The following is a 19,441-nucleotide window of genomic DNA, read 5'->3' on the forward strand; positions in this document are numbered from 1 at the left end:
CCCTTTGCTTCTCTGTACCGCGGTTCCTTCATCTGTAAAGTGGATATTAATTACCTCCCCTTCAGACTGTGAGCCCCATGTGGGATAGGGGGACTGGGTTCGACCTGATAATCTTGTATCTACCTCAGCGCTCTGCATAGGGCTTGGCATGGCACATACTAAGCACCGCAAAAATATCAGTATTTTTATCTTTTATATTTAAAAAATATCAGTGGACTATAATATAGTCAGATCTCTACAGTAAGCTCCTCATGGGCAGTCGGTAGACACTCTACTGTATTGTTTTATGATATTTTGTTTTATGGTATTTGTTAAGGGCTTACTATGGTGCCAGGCACTGTTCTAGGCATGGGGATGGGTACAAGCTTATCAGGTTGGACTCACATGGGACTCACAGTCTTAATCCTCATTTTACTGATGAGGTGACAGAGGCACAGAGAAGTTAAATGACTTGCCTGAGGTCACACAGCAGACACGTGGCAGAGCCGGGATTGGAACCCAGGTCCTCTGACTCCCAGGCCCGTGTTCTTTTCACTAGGCCAGGTGCTTCTCCCTGGAGAACCTGGTATGTCCCTGGCATTTCACCCTGGTGAATGAAGCAGAGAGCAATGGTTGCATTTCTTCCTTCAGGGATTAACCAGAGGCTTTTATAGAATGTGTACAGTGCTTCCAAAGCTGCCAGCCCATTGAACATCGGCCAGAGACTTGCAAAAGATTCTTTTTGTCTCCACTGTCCCAACTGCTGGACGACCGGGGAGACTGAGGCACTCGGTTTGGATGTCATGAGAGATGCAGCGTGGCTCGGTGGAAAGTGCACGGGCTTGGGAGTCAGAGGTCATGGGTTCGAATTCCGACTCTGCCACTTAGCTGTGTGACTGTGGGCAAGTCACTTAACTTCTCTGTGCCTCAGTTCCCTCATCTGTCAAATGGGGATGAAGACTGTGAGCCTCACGAGGGACAACCTGATGACCTGTATCTCCCCCAGCGCTTAGCACAGTGCTCCGCACATAGTAAGCGCTTAACAAATACCAACATTATTATTATTATTATGCTTTCGCCAGCCTGCAGGTCTGACTATTGACCACCAGGTGGCAGTCCTGTCTTCCCGTGTTCCATCCCCAGACTCGAGCAGCAGCTCAGATGTCAATCAGCGGTATTTATTGAACGTTTTACTATGTGCAGAGCACTGTAATAAGAGCCCGGGAGAGTACAATACAATTAGCAGTCACATTCCCTGCTCATAATGAGCAGCAGCCTGTCTCAGTGGAAAGAGCCCGGGCTTGGGAGTCAGAGGTCATGGGTTTGAATCCTACCCTGCCACTTGTCAGCTGTGTGACTGTGGGCAAGTCACTTCACTTCTCTGGGCCTCAGTTACCTCATCTGTAAAATGGGGATTGATTGTGAGCCTCACATGGGACAACCTGATTACCCTGTATCTACCCCAGTGCTTAGAACAGAGCTCTGCACATAGTAAGTGCTTAATAAATACCAACATTATTATCATAATGAGCTTATAGTCTAGAGGGGGAGACAGAGATTAATATAAAAACATAATTTAATAATTGTGGTATTTGTTAAGTCCTTACTATGTGCCAAGTACTGTACTAAGCACTGGGGTGGATACAAGCAAATCGGGTTGGACATAGTCCCTGCCCCGCTTGGGGCTCAGACTTAATGACCATTTGACAGATGAGGTAACTGAGGCACAGAGAAGAGAGGTGACTTACCCAAGGCCATACAGCAGACGTCACAGAGTCAAGATTAGAACTCATGACCTTCTGACTCCCAGGTCCATGGTCTAGCTACTACACCATGATGCTTAATTTGTAATCTATGATTTAAAGATACATAAGTGCTGTGGGGTTGGGGGTGAGGTGAATATCAAATGATCAAATGTCACAGATCCAAGTGGAGAGATGACACAGACGGGAAGTGAGTCGAGGAAAAGAGGGCTTAATCGGGGAAGGCCTCTTAGAGGAGATGTGATCTCAATAATGCTTTGAAGGTGGAGAAAGAGTGGTGGTCTGGCATATGTGGAAGGGAAGGGAGTTCCAGGCTAGGGGGAGGGTGTGGGAAAGGGGTCAGTGGCGAGATCGGGGCACGGTGGCACCCAGAGGAGTGGAGCATATGGGCTGGGCTGGACTGGAGTAGATCAGTGAGGTGAGGTAGGGTGGTGTGAGCTAATTGAGATGTGCCTAAAAGCTTCTCCAAATTGGTACTCAAGCAAATTAGAATTCCATTCGCTTGAGGAGGAGTCCAGAATTGCTTCATTGCTTTCTCTACTCACTGGGCCTCATTCTCATCTCCTCCACCATCCACCCCTTGCTCACACCCTCCCCGACCTGCCTGCAACTCCCTCCCCCTTCAACAATAATAATAATAAAGGCATTTAAGTGCTTACTATGTGCCAGGCACTATACTAAGTGCTGGGGTGAATACAAGCAGCTTGGGTTGGACACAGTCCCTCTTCTACATGGGGCTCGCAGTCCCGATCCCCGCTGTCCAGATGAGGTAACTGAGGCCCAGAGAAGTGAAGTGACCTGCCCAAGATCACACAGCAGACAAGGGGTGGAGCTGGGATTAGAACTCATGACCTCCGGACTCTGTTAAATGCTCCGGACTCTTAGCCGGGGACATCGCCAAACCCCAGGCTTCAGTGGGCCCGGGGAATTTAGATACAAGCGTTGAGATCCCTCCCTTTTCCTAGCCAACCATACGATAGACCCTTTTTTCCCATATGGGGAAGGAGCAGAGCGAGGAAGGGGTGAAACCAAGAGAAGAGGAGGAAGAGAAAGTCTTCCTAACCTGATTTCTCTCTCCCCCTGCCGGTTTTCAGACACTGTGCGATCCAGACTGTGGATCCAGATCATCTTATGTCTACCCCAGCACTTAGTACAGGTTTTAACTCACGTTCCCATTGTTACTATCGACTCAGACAGAAAAAACAGAAGACAATACAGTCCGTGTGGTCTTTAGCACCTTTTAATGCAGTTCTCAGCCTCCTTCCCCTGTCTCGCCCAGGCCGGCCACCCCAGGGGCGGCAGAGCGACGGAGACACACCGGGAGGAGGAAATACACAAGCGCAGCTCTCCAGATTCAGAAAAATAAAAATTTGACATTATCAAATAAATCGCTCCAAAAATGCTGTACAGTGAACATTAATTCTTTAGTACTTACGAAGCCCCAAATGATGTTATATAAAAGCATCAAATAATACACCATTAGAAAAATAATATCATTGGCACATAGAATATTCCTGGGTGGCAAACACGCCAGTGAGCGTTGCAGGATCTGAGAAGTTGGTGCTACCTGGACCCACCAGAATGGAGAGACAGCAGCTGCTGGAAGGGAAGACTATGAAAAGGGGACCCAAGCCTCATTGGCATTCCAGGTGGGCCTCTCCGGGATCTTTCCCGTCATCAGATGCCACAGAGGAAAGTGAATCTTCCTCTCCCCTGACCAGACCTCCCTTCCTCTGTCCCTCCCTCCGAGGCTCCCCAACTTTGTTCTCCCCCGCCATTCCGCTGGGCATTTGGCATTTCCTGGGGCTAGTCCGGTGGGTACTGCCAGGTGACCAGACTACTCTATCCTTTTACAGATTTCCGACTACAACGTTCCAGATCCTCGCTGAACCAACCAGAGAAAGACAGAGGGCAGGAAACACCCACTTTCCAAGAACCGCATGGGGTTCCTGGGACCAGGTTCCAGCTCCCACAGATCAGGCATATGAGGCAGCGCTGTTATAAAAACATCCCTCTCACTCTCGCAGACCCACGTCGACCCCTTCCCCCTTCTGATCCCCGATCTACCTTCCTAAAGCCAATGTCTCTTTCCAACTCTACGGGCTCCATCCCGAAGTCCCCAACACCCTAGGAAGGTAGAGAGAATGGCACAGAACGGGAAAGGCTAACGAGAAATAATAAAGGGCACATTTGAGGTGCCGGGGAGTAGGATTCCTGAAGAGCGGGTCTGATTTTTCCCCAAGAGCTGGCCTCAAGCCTCCTGCCGACCTCAGAGTTTCTGTCCAGCTGTGCTCAAGCCCACTGACCAGGCTCACATAACCACAACAAACCCGGCTAAAATACCAGCTTTGTCCTCCTCCCCGGAGGGTCAACGGAAAGTCTAAACGCAGTCCCCTGTGAACAGTCGACTGGCAGGCTGAACGAACCAAGGAGGGCCCGAGTTTTGGAGCCTGGGGTGGGGGGGTGATTCCCCCACACACTTGGGGATCTCAGATTTGCCATCCACATTCCTGAGTGTGAAGGGAGAACACTGCCTTGTTAAGCAACACCTAGTTTGAGTTCATCCTTTTATACATCGGAAAGGAGACAAGAAGGGGGCAGTCGGATCCCAGCTCATCAGCAATCCTGCTCCAGCAGCGAGAAAATGGACCTCACGTCCCTCCACCCTCTTCCAGACTTGTCTTTAGCCTTTCAGGGGTCAGTCACCCTCCCTTCTGCCCTTCACCTCTTGATCATTCCAGCTCCTCCTCCCTCTTCAGTGTTATCAAAAGCAGCTCTTCCAGTGTTCATTGGATGATGGTGGTTAGCGGGACCAATATTCTTGGTTCACCGATATTCTCGGTTCCAATCACAGGGAACTATCACCTCTGGGTCCCTGCCTCCCCGAGATCAAAGGCCCTAGACCACCTGCCTGGACCTCAACTTCCCCTTGTTCTATGAATGAAGGAAAGTTTTGCTCACTTGGTTGGGAGCCAAAATAAGTACATCATGGATCGACCACTTGTGACCTGTTGATGGAGTTCGGTGGAGCCCCTGGAAGTAGAATTGTTGGAAGGCATTGGCAATATGGGGCAGAGAGGAGAGGACAGCAGGACAGAGACAGTTGTCGTGAAACCTTTGGACACCATCAAGGGAAATGGAGGGTGCACTGGTGGTTTTCCACTAAGCGTCAGTACGTCTTTTCTTTTTCCTCCAAATCCCACCATTCTGGCCTGCTTAGAGAACCAAGATGGCAGGGTGAAGGTCGACGCCTGCCCAGTTAGAGTTTAAGTGCTTCTTTTCAATACATCCCCCACCTACCCCATCAACTTCTTATTGGACAAGACCTTCCTCTGGGTCTGACCCTGGCTTCCTGAGAGAGCAAAGCCCTCCCCTGGGGGTGAGAGCTGTTCACTGACTCCCTTTTGCCATGCCCCCAGCGGGCAGCATGGGCAGCCATGATTCTCTCAGACAGAGAAAGGTAGGCAGTGCTGTCAGGGGCAAGGTGGTGTATGGGGAAAGGAAGGCTTCGACAGTGGGCAGCTTAATAACAAACGGCCAACAGAGGTCAACGCGAATGGGCCAGGGCGGCCTCGACTCCACCTGGGAGTCAGACTAGCGGACTTGCTTCTCTGGTCCTCCACATCGCCTTAAGTGCTGTTTAGGACAGAAAAGTGAGTGGGTGGGTGGGGCAAGCAGGGCCGGCTCCCGTTCCTGGCCACACTAACCACCCCTTTCCTCTTGAATTTGTCCAAGACGGAGGTTACGACGAAGAGGAAGTTGGCCTCAAGGAGCAAGATCCCAGGGACTGGTGGTGCTGTGGATTAGTGACTCCATGATCCTCCCCCTCCCTCATCCTAATCTCATTCTTCCAACTCTCGCCCACTTCAACCAGCGGCCAACCACCGAAGTGGATACCGCCACCCCAGATGGGACCAGACAGAGATTTCCCCCCCGGCCCCTGGGCTCCAGCTCTGGGGGTCACAGCGAGGGTTAACCTGGCAGAAGGTTCCGCTCACTGGGTTTCTTCTATTGTTTTTCAGTACAATGAAGAGGAAAAGGAAGTTACTGGTGGAGTGTACACGGCAGCTCGAAGGCACATTCCTTGACTGAGTCGGGAACCGGGCCGCCCAGATGAACCCCCCGGGACCGAAGGCCGGGAGGCCTCGCCAACATCATCCGAGCGAGCGATTCGCTGCAGGAAATTCCAGCCTCGAGGTCCGGGTGGGATCGTGATCGTCGCCCGAAGGGGTGATGTTGGCGGCAGCGCCAGCAGCAGCAATCTGAAGGAAGAGAACGAACGCTCCCGGGATCAAAGCTGAGGCCGGCGGGGACTCTATGCGGGAGGGGGACCGTTTCAGAGTGTCTAGTCCAGCCCAAATCGTCTCTATTCTCTTCCAATCCAGTGTCCGGCTAAGCACCTGATAAAACGCTTTTCCATATTAGGAGATGGGTTCTCTTACCCATCGAGGACAGTTGCTCTGAAAGTTGGATAGTGTTTGATTCTTAGGTTAGTGTCTTCTTTGGTTGGTTATTTTCCCCGGGGGGCTTCCCACCCATTGGGTGAATTTAAGGCACGCTCTTTGGGCTGTTCCCTTGGGGCCCTGGGTCCAAGCATGTTAGAGAAGTCTAAGGGACAAACCGTCCGCTTCTCCTACAAGAACACAGGTAGAAAAGAGAAGGTGAACTCTCAGAATGCATTTTTCTGGGCCTAGATGGGCCCGTGCAGGCTATCGAGCTCAGTGGGAAAAGGAGGGCAACTGGGCTGGAGGAAGAATGGTACGAAATTGGTCCAGGCAGCAGAGTAGGCTGTTTGCAAGGCACCCGGCCTGGATATGCACCAGAAACCAGCCCAAACCAGGGGCTCTTGGGACAATAGCCCAAACCCTGGAGCCCCGCAAGGCGTCGGCCCTCTGCAATCGGGACATTTCATGGGGTGTGTCTACTTTCAAACTGAAAGGAGGAAATTAATTTGCTTCCAGGATTCGGGTGGAAACCAGGGTGCAAATCCACACCCACACTCTCCCATAAAGTAGTCTGTAATGTTTGGGGGACTATTGGAAATAATGTGTCTTCTAGCCTCAAAAAAAGATTTATGAAGAGCAGTTTCTGCCTTGGAAGGCTCAGCTGCCCGACTTGGGATGAGATTTCACTGACAGCTACGGGAGAGAAACTCGTCGGCTTTAAATGGGGTTGCAGTTGCCAGCGGGAGCTGATGACAGACTGTCACTCGGAAGATAATGCAGCAGAGAGCAGATCTCTCTCTCTCTCTCTCTCTCTCTTTCTCTCTCTCTCTCTCTCATTTGAACCAAAGAGCTGGTCCCAAGTGGGGTGGAGCCTTATCCACTTTCAGCTCCCTGCCTTGCAGACACAAGGAAGCGACAGGAAAGATGGCAGCTTTACTAGAGGACACGGATCAGTTTGCAAAAAAGTCTGCCGGGACAGAGGAGAAAGCTCACCCTTTCCTTCCGACTCCAGCCACTGCGAGCCGAGGTACAGCTTTGAGATGAAACGGTTTCCAAAGGCAACTCGTTACACGTTTGTCAGTTTTGGGGGCGGGGGTTTCTTTGGCCACAAATAAAGTGTGGGGGGGAAAGCGAGCCTATAGTATGAATGCCCAACCTCAGAGCCCAACTTCACACGTGCCCCGAGGATCTGTCTACAGTTTGGGAGGTTCTAGTTTAGAGGAAATCCCTCCTTTCTTAGCAGCCCAATAAGAGAGTGACATCAGGCAGAAGGCATCGGCCTAAGCACCAGCTGTCTAGACCAAGGTTGGCACAGCCAGAGAGCTGCCAATGCTTTCGCTCTAGGTTGATCTTTTCAACCTCTTCCCCTCTCCTCTTTCAATGACAAAAAAAAAAATCAAATCATTAAAATAAATAAAAATGGAGAGAACATTTAAAATACAACACAAACAAATGAGAGCCCGAGCCCACCCCCCACCCAACCCTCCACTCCCCAAACCGATGAGATGTGTTTCTGAAACGGCCTCCGCTTTGGTAGAGGCCTGTAGTGTGTGCCCCAAGGTGTAGGGGGGAGAATGGAGAAGGTCTCCAACCAGTTCTGAAATGGGAAGTCACCCGTGGCCGCCACAGAGCGGCAGGCGGAGAGAGGAAAGCTCGCTGCCGCCGCTCCTCTGAACCAGCCATGCGGGTAAGACAGTGAGGGAAGGGAAAGAAGATGCCCAGACCCGGCACCTGGAAGATGGCCGCTGGAGAGGTGTAGGACAGGGAAAGCAGGGGGACGCCGTCTCTGATTAACCTGGACGTCCTCCCCGTGGGGCCCCGAGCAGCTTGGACTGTGGCAGCGGGTCCATCCCAGATCCGGGCTCCTTTCCCGGAAGCAGGAGACAGGTCCTTTCGGGCCCGAAGATGATTTCCGGAGGCTCCGGGCCCCTGGCGGGGTCTCCCTACAGCAGGGAGGTGTCGGGCCAGGCCCGGCCCGGGGCCCTCCCGCCGGATGTCTCCACAGACCCGTCGGCACAGTGCTCGTGGTTCCTTTGGGTTCCTAGCGAAGGGAAGGAGGCACTTGGTAGATTGTGCAGAATTAGCAGGGGTTTTAAGGGAGGGAAGGAGGCCCGGGCCCGGCTTCGCTTGGCTCTCCGGCGCCTGTTTTCGAGGCGATGGATCGTGCCCCAACCCCCCTCCCCCCCGGGGTCGGGCGGCCCCTGCGGGTCTTGCGTGGCCGCGGGGGTCTCCGCGGGGAGCCGGGCACCCTTCAGTATTCTCTGGGGTTCAACAGGAGGCTCTCCCTGAGACACTTGAGCTGCTCCTCCCCGAGTTTGATCTTCTCCTCGAGCTCCCGCTGCTCGATGATGAGCGCCGACTTCATCTTGACAAAGTGCTGATAGTCCTGGAGCTGCCCCTGCAGCAGGTAGCGGGACACCGTTCCGAACACGGCCTTCTCCCGCCGGTCCACGTGCTCTTTCAGCTCCTTGGCGTCCTCCAACTGCTCCGTCAGCTGACGCTTCTTCTCCATCAGTGTGAGCTGTGGGACAAGGGCAGAGGTCAGGGCCTGGTCCCTGGTCTCCCGCGCTTCAGTGTAGGGTGTTAGGTCCGTCCGGTGACTGTATTCACTGAGTGCTTACTGTGTGCAGATCACTGCACTAAGCACTTGGGAGATGACAATAGAGCCCACAAGGAATTACAGGGGGAGATGAACATTAATATAAATAAATAAATTACAAATATATATATTTGTATATATATTAAATAAATAAATAGTTAAGTGCCATTAGAGGCGAGCCTGTAAGCTTGTTGTGGGCAGAGAATGTGCCTGTTTATTGTTGTATTGTCCTCTCCAAGCACTTACTACAGTGCTCTGCACACAGTAAGCGCTCAATAAATACCATTGATTGATTAGTTTGGGGCTCAGCCACATCAGGTGCCTAATAAATATGATTCACACCGGACTCATTTTATGGTTGTTAATGACAGTGGTTTTTGTTAACTGTGCACTATGTGCCCAGCACTGTGCTAACCACTGTGAAAGATGCAATCAAAAAAGACACAGTCCCTGTCCCACCTGGGGTTCACAGACCAAGGGAGAGGAAGACCATCTGGTCTTGATAATGAATATGAATAATGAATCCCCATTTTACAGACGAGAAACCGAGCCCTAGAGAAGTTAAGTGACTTGCCCAAGGTCACACAGCAGGCAAGAGGAGGAGCTGGGATAAGAACACAGATTCCCTGACTCCCAGGACCATAATCATTCAATTAATCAGTGGTATTTATTGAGTGCTTATTATGTGCAGAACACTGTACGAAGCACCAGGGAGAATATGACATAATAGAGTCCCTGCCCCCAAGGAGCTTAGTCTAGAGGGGGAGACAGACATTAAAATAAATCATCTATATTTACCTAAGTGTTGTGGGGCTGAGGGTGGGGTGAATATTAAGTACCTAAAGTGTAGAGATCCAAGGGCAGAGGTGAGTCAGAAGGGAGATAGAGCAGAGGAAATGAGGGTGCAGTCGGGGAAGGCCTCTTGGAGGAGATGCGATTTTAGGATGGCTTTGAAGGTGGGGAGAGAGGTGGGCTGTTGGATATGAAGAGGGAGGGAGTTCTGCCAGAGGGATGACATGCAAGACTGACGAGACAGAAGTACTGTCATCGTTCCACTGGGACACACTGCTTCTGTTTCCTCTACATTTTGATCCGCTGATGTTTTAGGTTTAAGAGAAGCTGAGTTTAAAAGCAAACACTGGGGGAAGACAGACAGAAGTGGTGGAAACTCACCCCTCCCCAGTTCAACTCTGTCTCCAATGCCCTTTCTGAGGCGGAACACCCCTCCCCCGTCACTCCCCCACTGCCACCTCCCTTCCCGACCCCAAGTGTTCCCGCTCCTGTCATGCTCCATGCTCAAAGAGTCAGGGATAGAAGTTGCTCTCACGTTCTCTCGGATAACTCCGTGACTTTGCTCGTTGTGGACAGGGAATGTGTCTGTTTACTGTTATAATGTACTCTCCCAAGGGCTTAGTACAGTGCTCTGCACATGGTAAGCGCTCAATAAATACGATCAAATGAACGAATACTGTCTTTTAAGGTTTCATCACTCCTGATGTGTGTTTCCAATCCTTTCTCCCCACTTAAAATCCTTATACTGTGAGCGCCTGCCAGGAGAGAGAGTCCATATCTAATTCCCACCGTGTGTACTCTCCGGAGTTTAATACAGTGTCCTGCACACAGTAAGTCCTTTATAAATAACACTATTACTTGGGCCAGTCCAACCTGGCACTACCCAAATTCCCGATCCTGGTTCTGGGGCAAAGACCGTCTTCCCCTTAAGGCACACTTCCACATTCAACTGGTTTTTGTACCAAGTGGACTCTCCGCGGGGATTGAATACACCCTGCTATATTGGCTCGCCCGGGATGGCTCCAGGAGCTGGAGAAGTAGTGTGGCCTAGTGGAACAAGCATGGGCCTGGAAGTCAGAGGACCTGGGTTCTAATCCTGGCTCTGCCACTTGCCTACTGGGTGATTTTAGGAAAGTCACTTAACTCCTCAGTTTCCTCCTCTGTAAAATGGGAATTAAATACACTTGATCTCCTACTTTGACTGTGAGCCTGATGAGGAACATAGACTAACATTATTACTCCTACTAAATAACAATAATAGTGATGGTATTTAGGCATTTACTATGTGCCCAGCACTGTACTAAGTGCTGGAGTAGATACAAGAAGCAGCGTGGCTCAGTGGAAAGAGCCTGGGCTTCGGAGTCAGAGGTCATGGGTTCGACTCCCAGCTCTGCCACTTGTCAGCTGTGTGACTGTGGGCAAGTCACTTTACTTCTCTGTGCCTCAGTTACCTCATCTGTAAAATGGGGATTAAATGTGAGCCTTAAATGGGACATCCTGATTACCCTGTATCTACCCCAGCACTTAGAACAGTGCTCTGCACATAGTAAGCGCTTAATAAAATACCAACATTATTAAGATCATCAGGTCCCACATGGGGCTCAGTGTCTAGTACGAGGGAGAATAGGTAACAAAGCCCCATTTTGCAGATGAGGGAATTTAGGCACAGAGAAGTGAAGTGGCTTCCCCAGAGTCACACGGCAGGTTGGGGGCAGATCTGGGATTAGAACCCAGGTCCTCTGACTCCCAGGGCTGGGTTCTTTCCACTAGGCCACGCTATGGAATCAGACCTGATTATCTCCAGCACTTGCTATGGTGCTTGACACACAGTAAACACTTAAACACTATTGTTTATTATGATGATGACCGGTGTTCATATAATTAATACTATACTAATTATTATAGATTATAATAGTAATAATAGTAACTCCTCTTTAAGCCTGCCCATTCTGGTCCCACTAGATTGGCAACCCTGGTTATCCCGTACCTCCCCTCCCCACCCCAGCCCAGCCCGTACCTTCTCCTGCGTGGATTCGGGATCAAGGCTGTTGAGGGCGTTCTCCACCCTGGCCAGCCGCCCGGACAGGGAAAGCAGCAGGTTGACCACCTTGTCCAGGTCCCCGATGAACAGGCGGAACTTGTCGAACTCGTTGGATTTGCACACGGTCTTGAGGGCCGCCTCCACTTCCTCGCCCAGGGCGGCGTTGGCGCTGATGTCCTCCTGAAGGCCCCTCTGGGCCTCCTGGAGCACGGACAGCTTCCGGCTGATGCTCTCGATGAGCTGCACCTACGGGGGTGGTCGCGAACGAGGAGACAGGATCAGAGAGTGGCAGGATTTCCTGGCGGCCACCATCTGGGTTTTTCACGCCAGTGCCGGGGGAATCTGGAGCAACCCTGGGAGCTCCCTGCTTGGGGAACCTTTGGTGGAAAAGCTCTCCTCTAGGGCGATGATGAGGATTTAAGGGAAAGGGGTCTAAAGGTTGAGCAAGTCCAAGTGTGATGCAGACAAGTAAAGTGGAAACAGCAAATCAGTACCAACTCCTCAGCCCTGACCGGGTTCTCCTCTTCCCACAGCCTTGAGGCAGGACTGAGGGGAAATCTTCATTTCTGAAGATGAAGCAAGCAAAGCCAAGGGAATACAGCACGAGCCTGGGAGTCCGAAGGACCTGGGTTCCAACCCCAGCTCCGCCACTTGTCTGGTGTGTGACCTTGGGCAAGTCACTTCACTTCTCTGAGCCTCAGTTACCTCATCTGTAAAATGGGGATTAAGACTGTGAGCCCATGTGGGACCGTGTCCAACCTGATTAGCTTTTATTTACCCCAAGGCTTAGAACAGTGCTTGACACAGAGTAAGCGCTTAACAAATACCATTATTATTATTATTATTTTGTGCCCTGCTAAATGTGAGTGCCAAAGGAGCTAAGTTAACCTACATGGGCCTGCCTGGAGCTACCCACACCAACATCCTCGAGGATGCCAAGGTAGGCCGGAGGCCTTGGCATGAGAAGAGCAGTAGTTCCCTCTGGGAGTTTTCAGTAGTGATGTGCCAAAGCCATCACAAACTCTAAAGAGAGAGTCTTTTCTGTCTGGGCTTCCTACAGAGCCACAGGGGGTTCATAAAAAAAAAAAAAGTATAAAGGACAGGCAGTTAAACAAAGAACCTCTGGGCTAATTTTAGCATTTTGCACTTTTGTTTGCTGAGTTTGGGGTTTGGCGTGGAAGCCTCCACGGGAATAGATTCTGGAAAGGAAATGGCCAGGAGAAGCAGAAACGAAGAACGTTCTTATGGGGATGCTCTCAGATCCCTGCCTTGCCCTGCCGCCGGGCATGTACGAAAGGGGCTACTGAGAGGCAGGGGACAAGCCAACGGTTTGGAAAAGTCGTCAGATGCCAGAATCATTCATTAATTCAATCCTATTTATTGAGCACTAACTGTTTGCTAAGCACTGTACTAAGTGCTTGGAAAGTACAATTTGGCAACAGAGAGAGACAATCCCTACCCAACAACGGGCTCACAGTCTAGAAGTCAAGAGTCTAGAAGTTTAGAGTCAAGAGCTTAGCTCGGAGACACAGAGTCAGGGGTGCTCCAGGCTTCCCTGCCCCTGTGAGATGTTTCTTCCACCAAGCTGCCAGCCGATAGGCAGTCAATCCTATTTATTGAGCGCTTATTCATTCATTCATTCAATCTTATTTATTGAGTGCTTACTGTGTGCAGAGCACTGTATTAAGCATTTGGAAAGTACAATTTGGCAACAGAGACAATCCCTACCCAAAAACGGGCTCACGATCTGTTTAGAGCACTGTATTAAGCACTTGGGAGAGTACAATATAACAATATAACGCATTCTCCGCTCACAACGAGCCTACCGTCTAGAGGCAGTGCATGAAAAAAGATCGTGTCCCTGGTATCCATTCCCATGGGCATCCCAGAAACCCAGCTATGGAGCACTCCCCTAGGAATTAATTAACTGCTCCCCCAGCACTTAGTACAGTGCTCTGCACACAGTTCCTAATAAATGCGATTGAATGAATGTTTCCTTCAAGAGGCCTCCCCTTCCCAGACCAAAACCCACTTTTCCTCATCCCCCACTCCCTTCTGTGTCGACCTGATTTGCTCCCTTTGCTCTCCCCCCTCCTACCAGCCTCAGAGCACTGATGTACATATCTGTCATTTTCTTTCTTCGTACTGATGTCTGTCTCCTCTCCTCTACACTGAAATCTCATTGTGGGCAGGGAATGTCACTGTTTATTGTAGTACTGTACTTTCCCAAGCACTTAGTATAGTGCTCTGCACACAGTAAGCGCTCAATAAATATGACTGAATGAATGAAAGGAAATACACATGCTTCTGACTTGCAGGCTCTGCGCTAGGCAGCGCAGAGCTAGGAGGCTAAAAAATATCATTAAATGTTAGTGAGAAACTGCTTGTCTGGGTCTCCCCAAATATAAGTATCCCCTCTTCAAACATACAAGCTTCTGTTTATCTCCCCTGTTAGTTTGCAACTTTCTTGATGTAGGTTATAGCCCTAACTTCACTGTACTCTCCCAAAGACTAATACAGTGCCCTGCACAGGGAAGGCACTCAATAAATATGATTGATTAATGGACTAAGTCTGTGAATTAATTAATCCAGGGTAAAGCTTTTCTCCTCAACAATCATCTTATTCATAATAATAACTGTTTTGCGTCAAGTGCTTACAATGTGCCAAGTACTGTACTAAGCGCTGGGGTACAAACAAAATCAACAGGGCTCACATGAGGCTCCCAATCTAAATAGGAGAGAGAACGCATTGAATCTCCATTTTGCAGATGAGGGAACTGAGGCACAGAGAAGTGAAGTGACTCGCCCAAAGCAGACAGTGGCAGAGCTGGGATTAGAACCCAGGTCCTCTGATTCCCAGGCCTGTGCTCTTTCTACCAAACCATGCTGCTTCTCTCATGGTTTTTCTAGCCTGACATTTGGGGGACTCTTTTTGTAAACCATCTTTAGTCCCTGGAAGGAAACTATCTAGGCCACAGAGAAATAGTCAGATATAATCCACATCAGATGCCAATAGCCTACAAATCAAGACGATAATGCTGCCCAGACCACCTCCCACCCACCCGCCTCTGCCACTTAGGCAATCATAAAGGCTGATACAGGGAGGAGGAAAGATCGGTAGGGAGAAAAGGCAGAGCGACAACAATAATTAGATGGGAGAGATGAGAAGCCTATAGAAGACATTCTTCCACACCCAACTCTTGCAAATAAATACCAAAGGCTTATCAGCCCTCATGGTTTTATTCATTCAATAGTATTTATTGAGCGCTTACTGTGTGCAGAGTACACAGAACTCGACCCTTGGCCCAAGTCCTACCTCTGGCCTGGTATGCCCTCCCTCCTCAGATCTGCCAAACAATCACACTTCTCCCCTTCAAAGCCCTACTGAAGGCTCACCTCCTCCAAGAGGCCTTCTCAGACTAGGCCCCCCTTTTTCCTTAGCTCCCCCTCCCTCCGCACCTCACCGACTCTCTCCCTTTGCTCTATCCCCCCACCCCACAGCACTTGTATATATATGTACATATCTATAATTCTATTTATTTATATTAATGCCTGTTTTACTTGTTCTGATGTGCATATATCTCTAATTCTATTTATTTACATTGATGCTATTGATGCCTGTTTACTTGTTTTGATGTCTGTCTCCCCCCTTCTACACTTTAAGCCTGCTGTGGGTAGGGACTGTCTCTCTTTGTTACTGAATTGTACTTTCCAATTCACACAGTAAGCGCTCAATAAATACGATTGAATGAATGAATGAAATGCAGAGCACTGTACTAAACGCTTGATGTTTTCCCAATTCTTCTTCCCCTATGGTGGTTCACGCGCCGTGTGGTTAAGTGAAATCAGTTCCCTTCTATTCTTACTAAACTGTTATTCTTTCTCCCTGAATAAATGGCTTCTTGCACAGCTGTGTTACCTGGTATTGGTTCAAAACACAGCCGCTTGGACTGTGAAACAATCAACCAATCGATCAATGGTATTTACAGAGTGCTTATTGTGCACCTCTAGACTGTAAGTTCACTGTGGGTAGGGAAAAGTTAGGCCAACTCTTGTACTGTACTCTCCCAAGAGCTTAGTACAGCGCTCGACACATAGTAAGCATTCAATAAATGTCGCTGATGATGATGATTCAGATAACTAAACTAAGTGTTTGGGAAAATACAATACCATAGTGTTGGTAGACAGGATCCCTGCCCACAGAGAACTTTCAGTCTACAGGGGAAGACATATATTAAAATAAATTACAGACAGGAGAAATAGTAGACTATAAGGATATGCACATAAAAGCTATGGGGCAAGGGTGTGTATTCTTTCCCAACACTTAGTACAGTGCTCCACACCCAGAAAGCATTTAATCAGTTCCATAAAAATAAAAATAAATAAATGTCAAAGTGCTTAAGGGGTACACAACCAAGTGCGGAGGGGAGAGTGAGTTGAGGGCTTAGTCAGGAAAAGTCTCTTAGAGATGTGATTTTAGGAGGGTTTTTGAAGGTGGGCAGAGTCATGCATTAACCTGGAAAAGATGAGGGTGTTCAAAAGCTTATTATGGTAACATCTCCTCCAAGAGCCCTTCCTTTATTAAGGTCTCTCTTCTTCGGCTCCCTCTCCCTCTCTGTCACCTATGCACTTGGATCTGTGACCTTTGGCCATTTGCTATTTGGTCCATTCTCAGCCCCACAGCATTTATGTGCATATCTTAAATTACAAATTATGTATTCATATTAATGTCTCTCTTCCCTGCTAGACAGTAAGCTGATTATGGGCAGGAAATGTGTCTTCCTGTTCTGTTGTACTGTACTCTCCCAAGCAAATTTATACAGTGCTCTGCACATAGTAAGCGCTCAATAAATGCCATTGATGACGATGTTCTCAGCTGGATATTTAGCAGGGCAATTGCCACAGGTGATAAATTTCACTTTTCTTCATCTACCCAACTTTGAAAACTGTAGTTGTTAACTCTAAGCACTAGAAATGCAGTTATTCTGTTTTGGGATTAAGGCTTTTCAATACAGTGTTTAGCGATAATAAGAGGAGCAGTCTTTACATTTTTTCTGATTTTGAGAAACCTGGTATCTATCCAGGTGTTGCTTTATATTTTGCATCAGGAAAAATGAATAGAATGTGCTTAAAATGTCATGTCATCACATATCATCATCATTATCATCATCGATGCTATTTACTGAGAACTTACTATCTGCAGAGCACTGTACTAAGTGCTTGGGATAGTACAGTACAACAGAATTAGCATTCACGTTTCCTGCGCAGAGTTTACAGTTTAGTGGGGGAGACGCCTGCTCTTTACTCCGATCTATTAACAATTCCCTTCATGCTATTGACTTCCCGAGAGAGATAAACAGTGTCTAGCTTTTCCATAAGTATGAATTTGAGGAGCAGTGTGGTCTAGCGGAAAGAGCATGGGCCTGGGAGTCAAGAGAGCTAGGTTCTAACCTCGGCTCTGCCACCTGCCTGCCCTGTGACCTTGGGCAAGTCACTTAATTCTTTGTGCCTCAGTTACCTCATCTGTAAAATGGGGATTAAATCCTCCAGGGGATTATATCCAACCTGATGTGCTTGCATCCACCCCAGCACTTAATACAGTGCCTGGCACATAGTAAGCTCTTAACAAATATCATTATTATTGTTACTTTACCTCCTTCACTAGATCGTAAGCTCCTCGAGAGTGGGAAACATGAGTGCTGCTCCTGGCACACTCCTCCGAGTGCTCCATACTGTGCTCTATGCTCAGTACCCTACCTTCTTTTGAGCCAGCTCATGGTCAACTTCTTCCTCTTCCGCACAAGCTTCAGCCACTTCGGGCAACTCCTTCATCTTGATCAGCAACTCTGCTTTCCCAGCCGAGGTGTTGTAATAAGCAGAATACGAGGTGGGGCTCCCAGAACCGCCTGGGGGAGGTGAGATGGGCTGAAACTCCTGTCTGGGAAGCACAAGCAGACATTCCTAGAATGTTTCCACTCCTCACCCCTTTGCCGAAAACACCCCCGGGATCCAGGGACGAGGGATTCCAACCGAGGCCCCGTCCTGGTCCTCGGATGTCTCCCCTCTTGCCTCCCATCCTTCCCTCCAGTGGGAAGTCAGGGAAGGAGGAGAAGCAGAATGGTCTAGTGAAAGGAGCATGGGCTTGGGACTCATGGCACCTGAGTTCTAATCCCAGCTCCACCACTTACCTGCTGCGTGACCTTGGGCAAGTCACTTCACTTCTCTGGACCTCAGGTTCCTCATCTGTAAAAAGGGGATTCAATACCTGTTCTCCCTTCTACTTAGATCGTGGGACCTGATTATCTTTCATCTACCTCAATGCTTAGTACCGAGCTTGGCCCATAATAATAGTAATAATACCAAAATTATTATCACTATTATTAATATTATTAGTCATTAATGAATGGGACTGGAAAGCACTTTTTGACAAACACGCTAGATCACTGCCAAGAAGAAGCCACATAAAGGGAAAGAGCGAGAAGCCCATAAAGAGATGAGAGTTTTTAACTTGTGTTGAATCATCTCATCTTCATTACTGCCTTTTCTTTGTCTGTTGGACAGGGATTGCATTTAGAAGTGAATTTGAAAAAACATGGCATACATCTGCAATTCCACAATAATAACTGGGCCACCTGTGAAGTGCTTTCCCTGTGCCAAGCACTGGGGTAGACACAAGATCATCAGATCTTACATTGACCCTCTTCCACATGGAGCTCAGAGTCTAAGGGGGAGGGAGAACCAGATGCTTATTCCCCATGTTACAAATGAGGAGACTGAGGCACAGAGAGGTAAAGTGACTTGCCCAAGGATACATCGCAGGTGAATGGCAGAGCCGGGATGAGAACCCAGGTCCTCTGTCTCCCAGGCCTGTGCACTTTCCACTAAGCTGCGCTGCTTCTCTAATGCCTCCAGATAGAAAAACCCTTTCGCCAGGCCAGTTGGGGTGAGCCTCAGAGGGGCTCAGATGAGGCTTATAGCACTGGTGCATGACCCCCTGTAATTCAGGTTTCCCTCAAGCCCTAAAAGGACTGGAGTTCAGGGATCCTGTAGATAATACGCTCTTTGTAGGCAGGGAACGTGTCTACCAGCTCTGTTATGCTGTACTCTCCCAAGTGCTTAGAACGATGTCTTACACACAGTAATAATAATAATAGTAAAGGTATTTAAGCACGTACTATGTTCTAGGCACTGTACTAAGCACTTACTATGTGCTAGGCACTGTACTTGATATAGTCCCTGTCTCACAGAGGACTCAGTCTTAATCCCCATTTTACAGATGAGGTAAGAAGTCAAGTGACTTGCCCAAGGCCACACAGCATGATGAAATATCCCCTTAGGTTCCCTATGCCTGCCCATCTAGATTCTCCAGAGAGTTCAATCAAGCCTTCAATCAAGCAATCAATTATATTTATAATAATGATGTTATTATATTTATAATGATTATGGTATTTGTTAAGCGCTTACGATGTGCCAAGCACTGTTCTAAATGCTGGGATAGATACACAGTAATCAGATTGTCCCATGCGGGGCTCACAATCTTCCTCCTCATTTTACAGATGAGGTAACTGAAGCACAGAGAAGTTTAGTGGCTTGCCCAAGGTCACACAGCAGACTAGTGGCAGAGCAGAGATTAGAACCCACGACCTCTGACTCCCAAGCCCGTTCTCTTTCCACTAAGCTACACTGCCGCCAAGAACCGTTCTGAGCACTGAGGTAGATACAAGTTAATCGGGTTGGACACTGTCCCTGCCCCACGTGGGGCTCACATTCTTAATCCCCATTTTACAGACGAGGTAACTGAGGCACAGAGATGTTACGTGAC

General features: G+C 48.9%; 1 protein-coding gene across 4 annotated transcripts in view; it reads right to left on the reverse strand.

The window, feature by feature from the left end:
* Positions 1–2,964: 2,964 nt before the first annotated feature.
* Positions 2,965–19,441, reverse strand: part of SHROOM4 (shroom family member 4) — a 176,576-nt gene continuing 160,099 nt past the window's right edge. For all 4 annotated transcript variants that reach the window (XM_029067243.2, XM_029067245.2, XM_029067244.2 and 1 more), the window contains 3 exons: positions 17,377–17,557; positions 11,596–11,865; positions 2,965–8,708 (listed from right to left, as the gene is read on the reverse strand). In XM_029067243.2, coding sequence (XP_028923076.1) covers positions 8,439–8,708; positions 11,596–11,865; positions 17,377–17,557 — 721 coding nt within the window. In that variant the 3' untranslated portion in view covers positions 2,965–8,438. The remainder of the gene's footprint in view (positions 8,709–11,595; positions 11,866–17,376; positions 17,558–19,441) is intronic.

Source organism: Ornithorhynchus anatinus, chromosome 6, assembly GCF_004115215.2.
Source record: "Ornithorhynchus anatinus isolate Pmale09 chromosome 6, mOrnAna1.pri.v4, whole genome shotgun sequence".
Taxonomy (NCBI): domain Eukaryota; kingdom Metazoa; phylum Chordata; class Mammalia; order Monotremata; family Ornithorhynchidae; genus Ornithorhynchus; species Ornithorhynchus anatinus.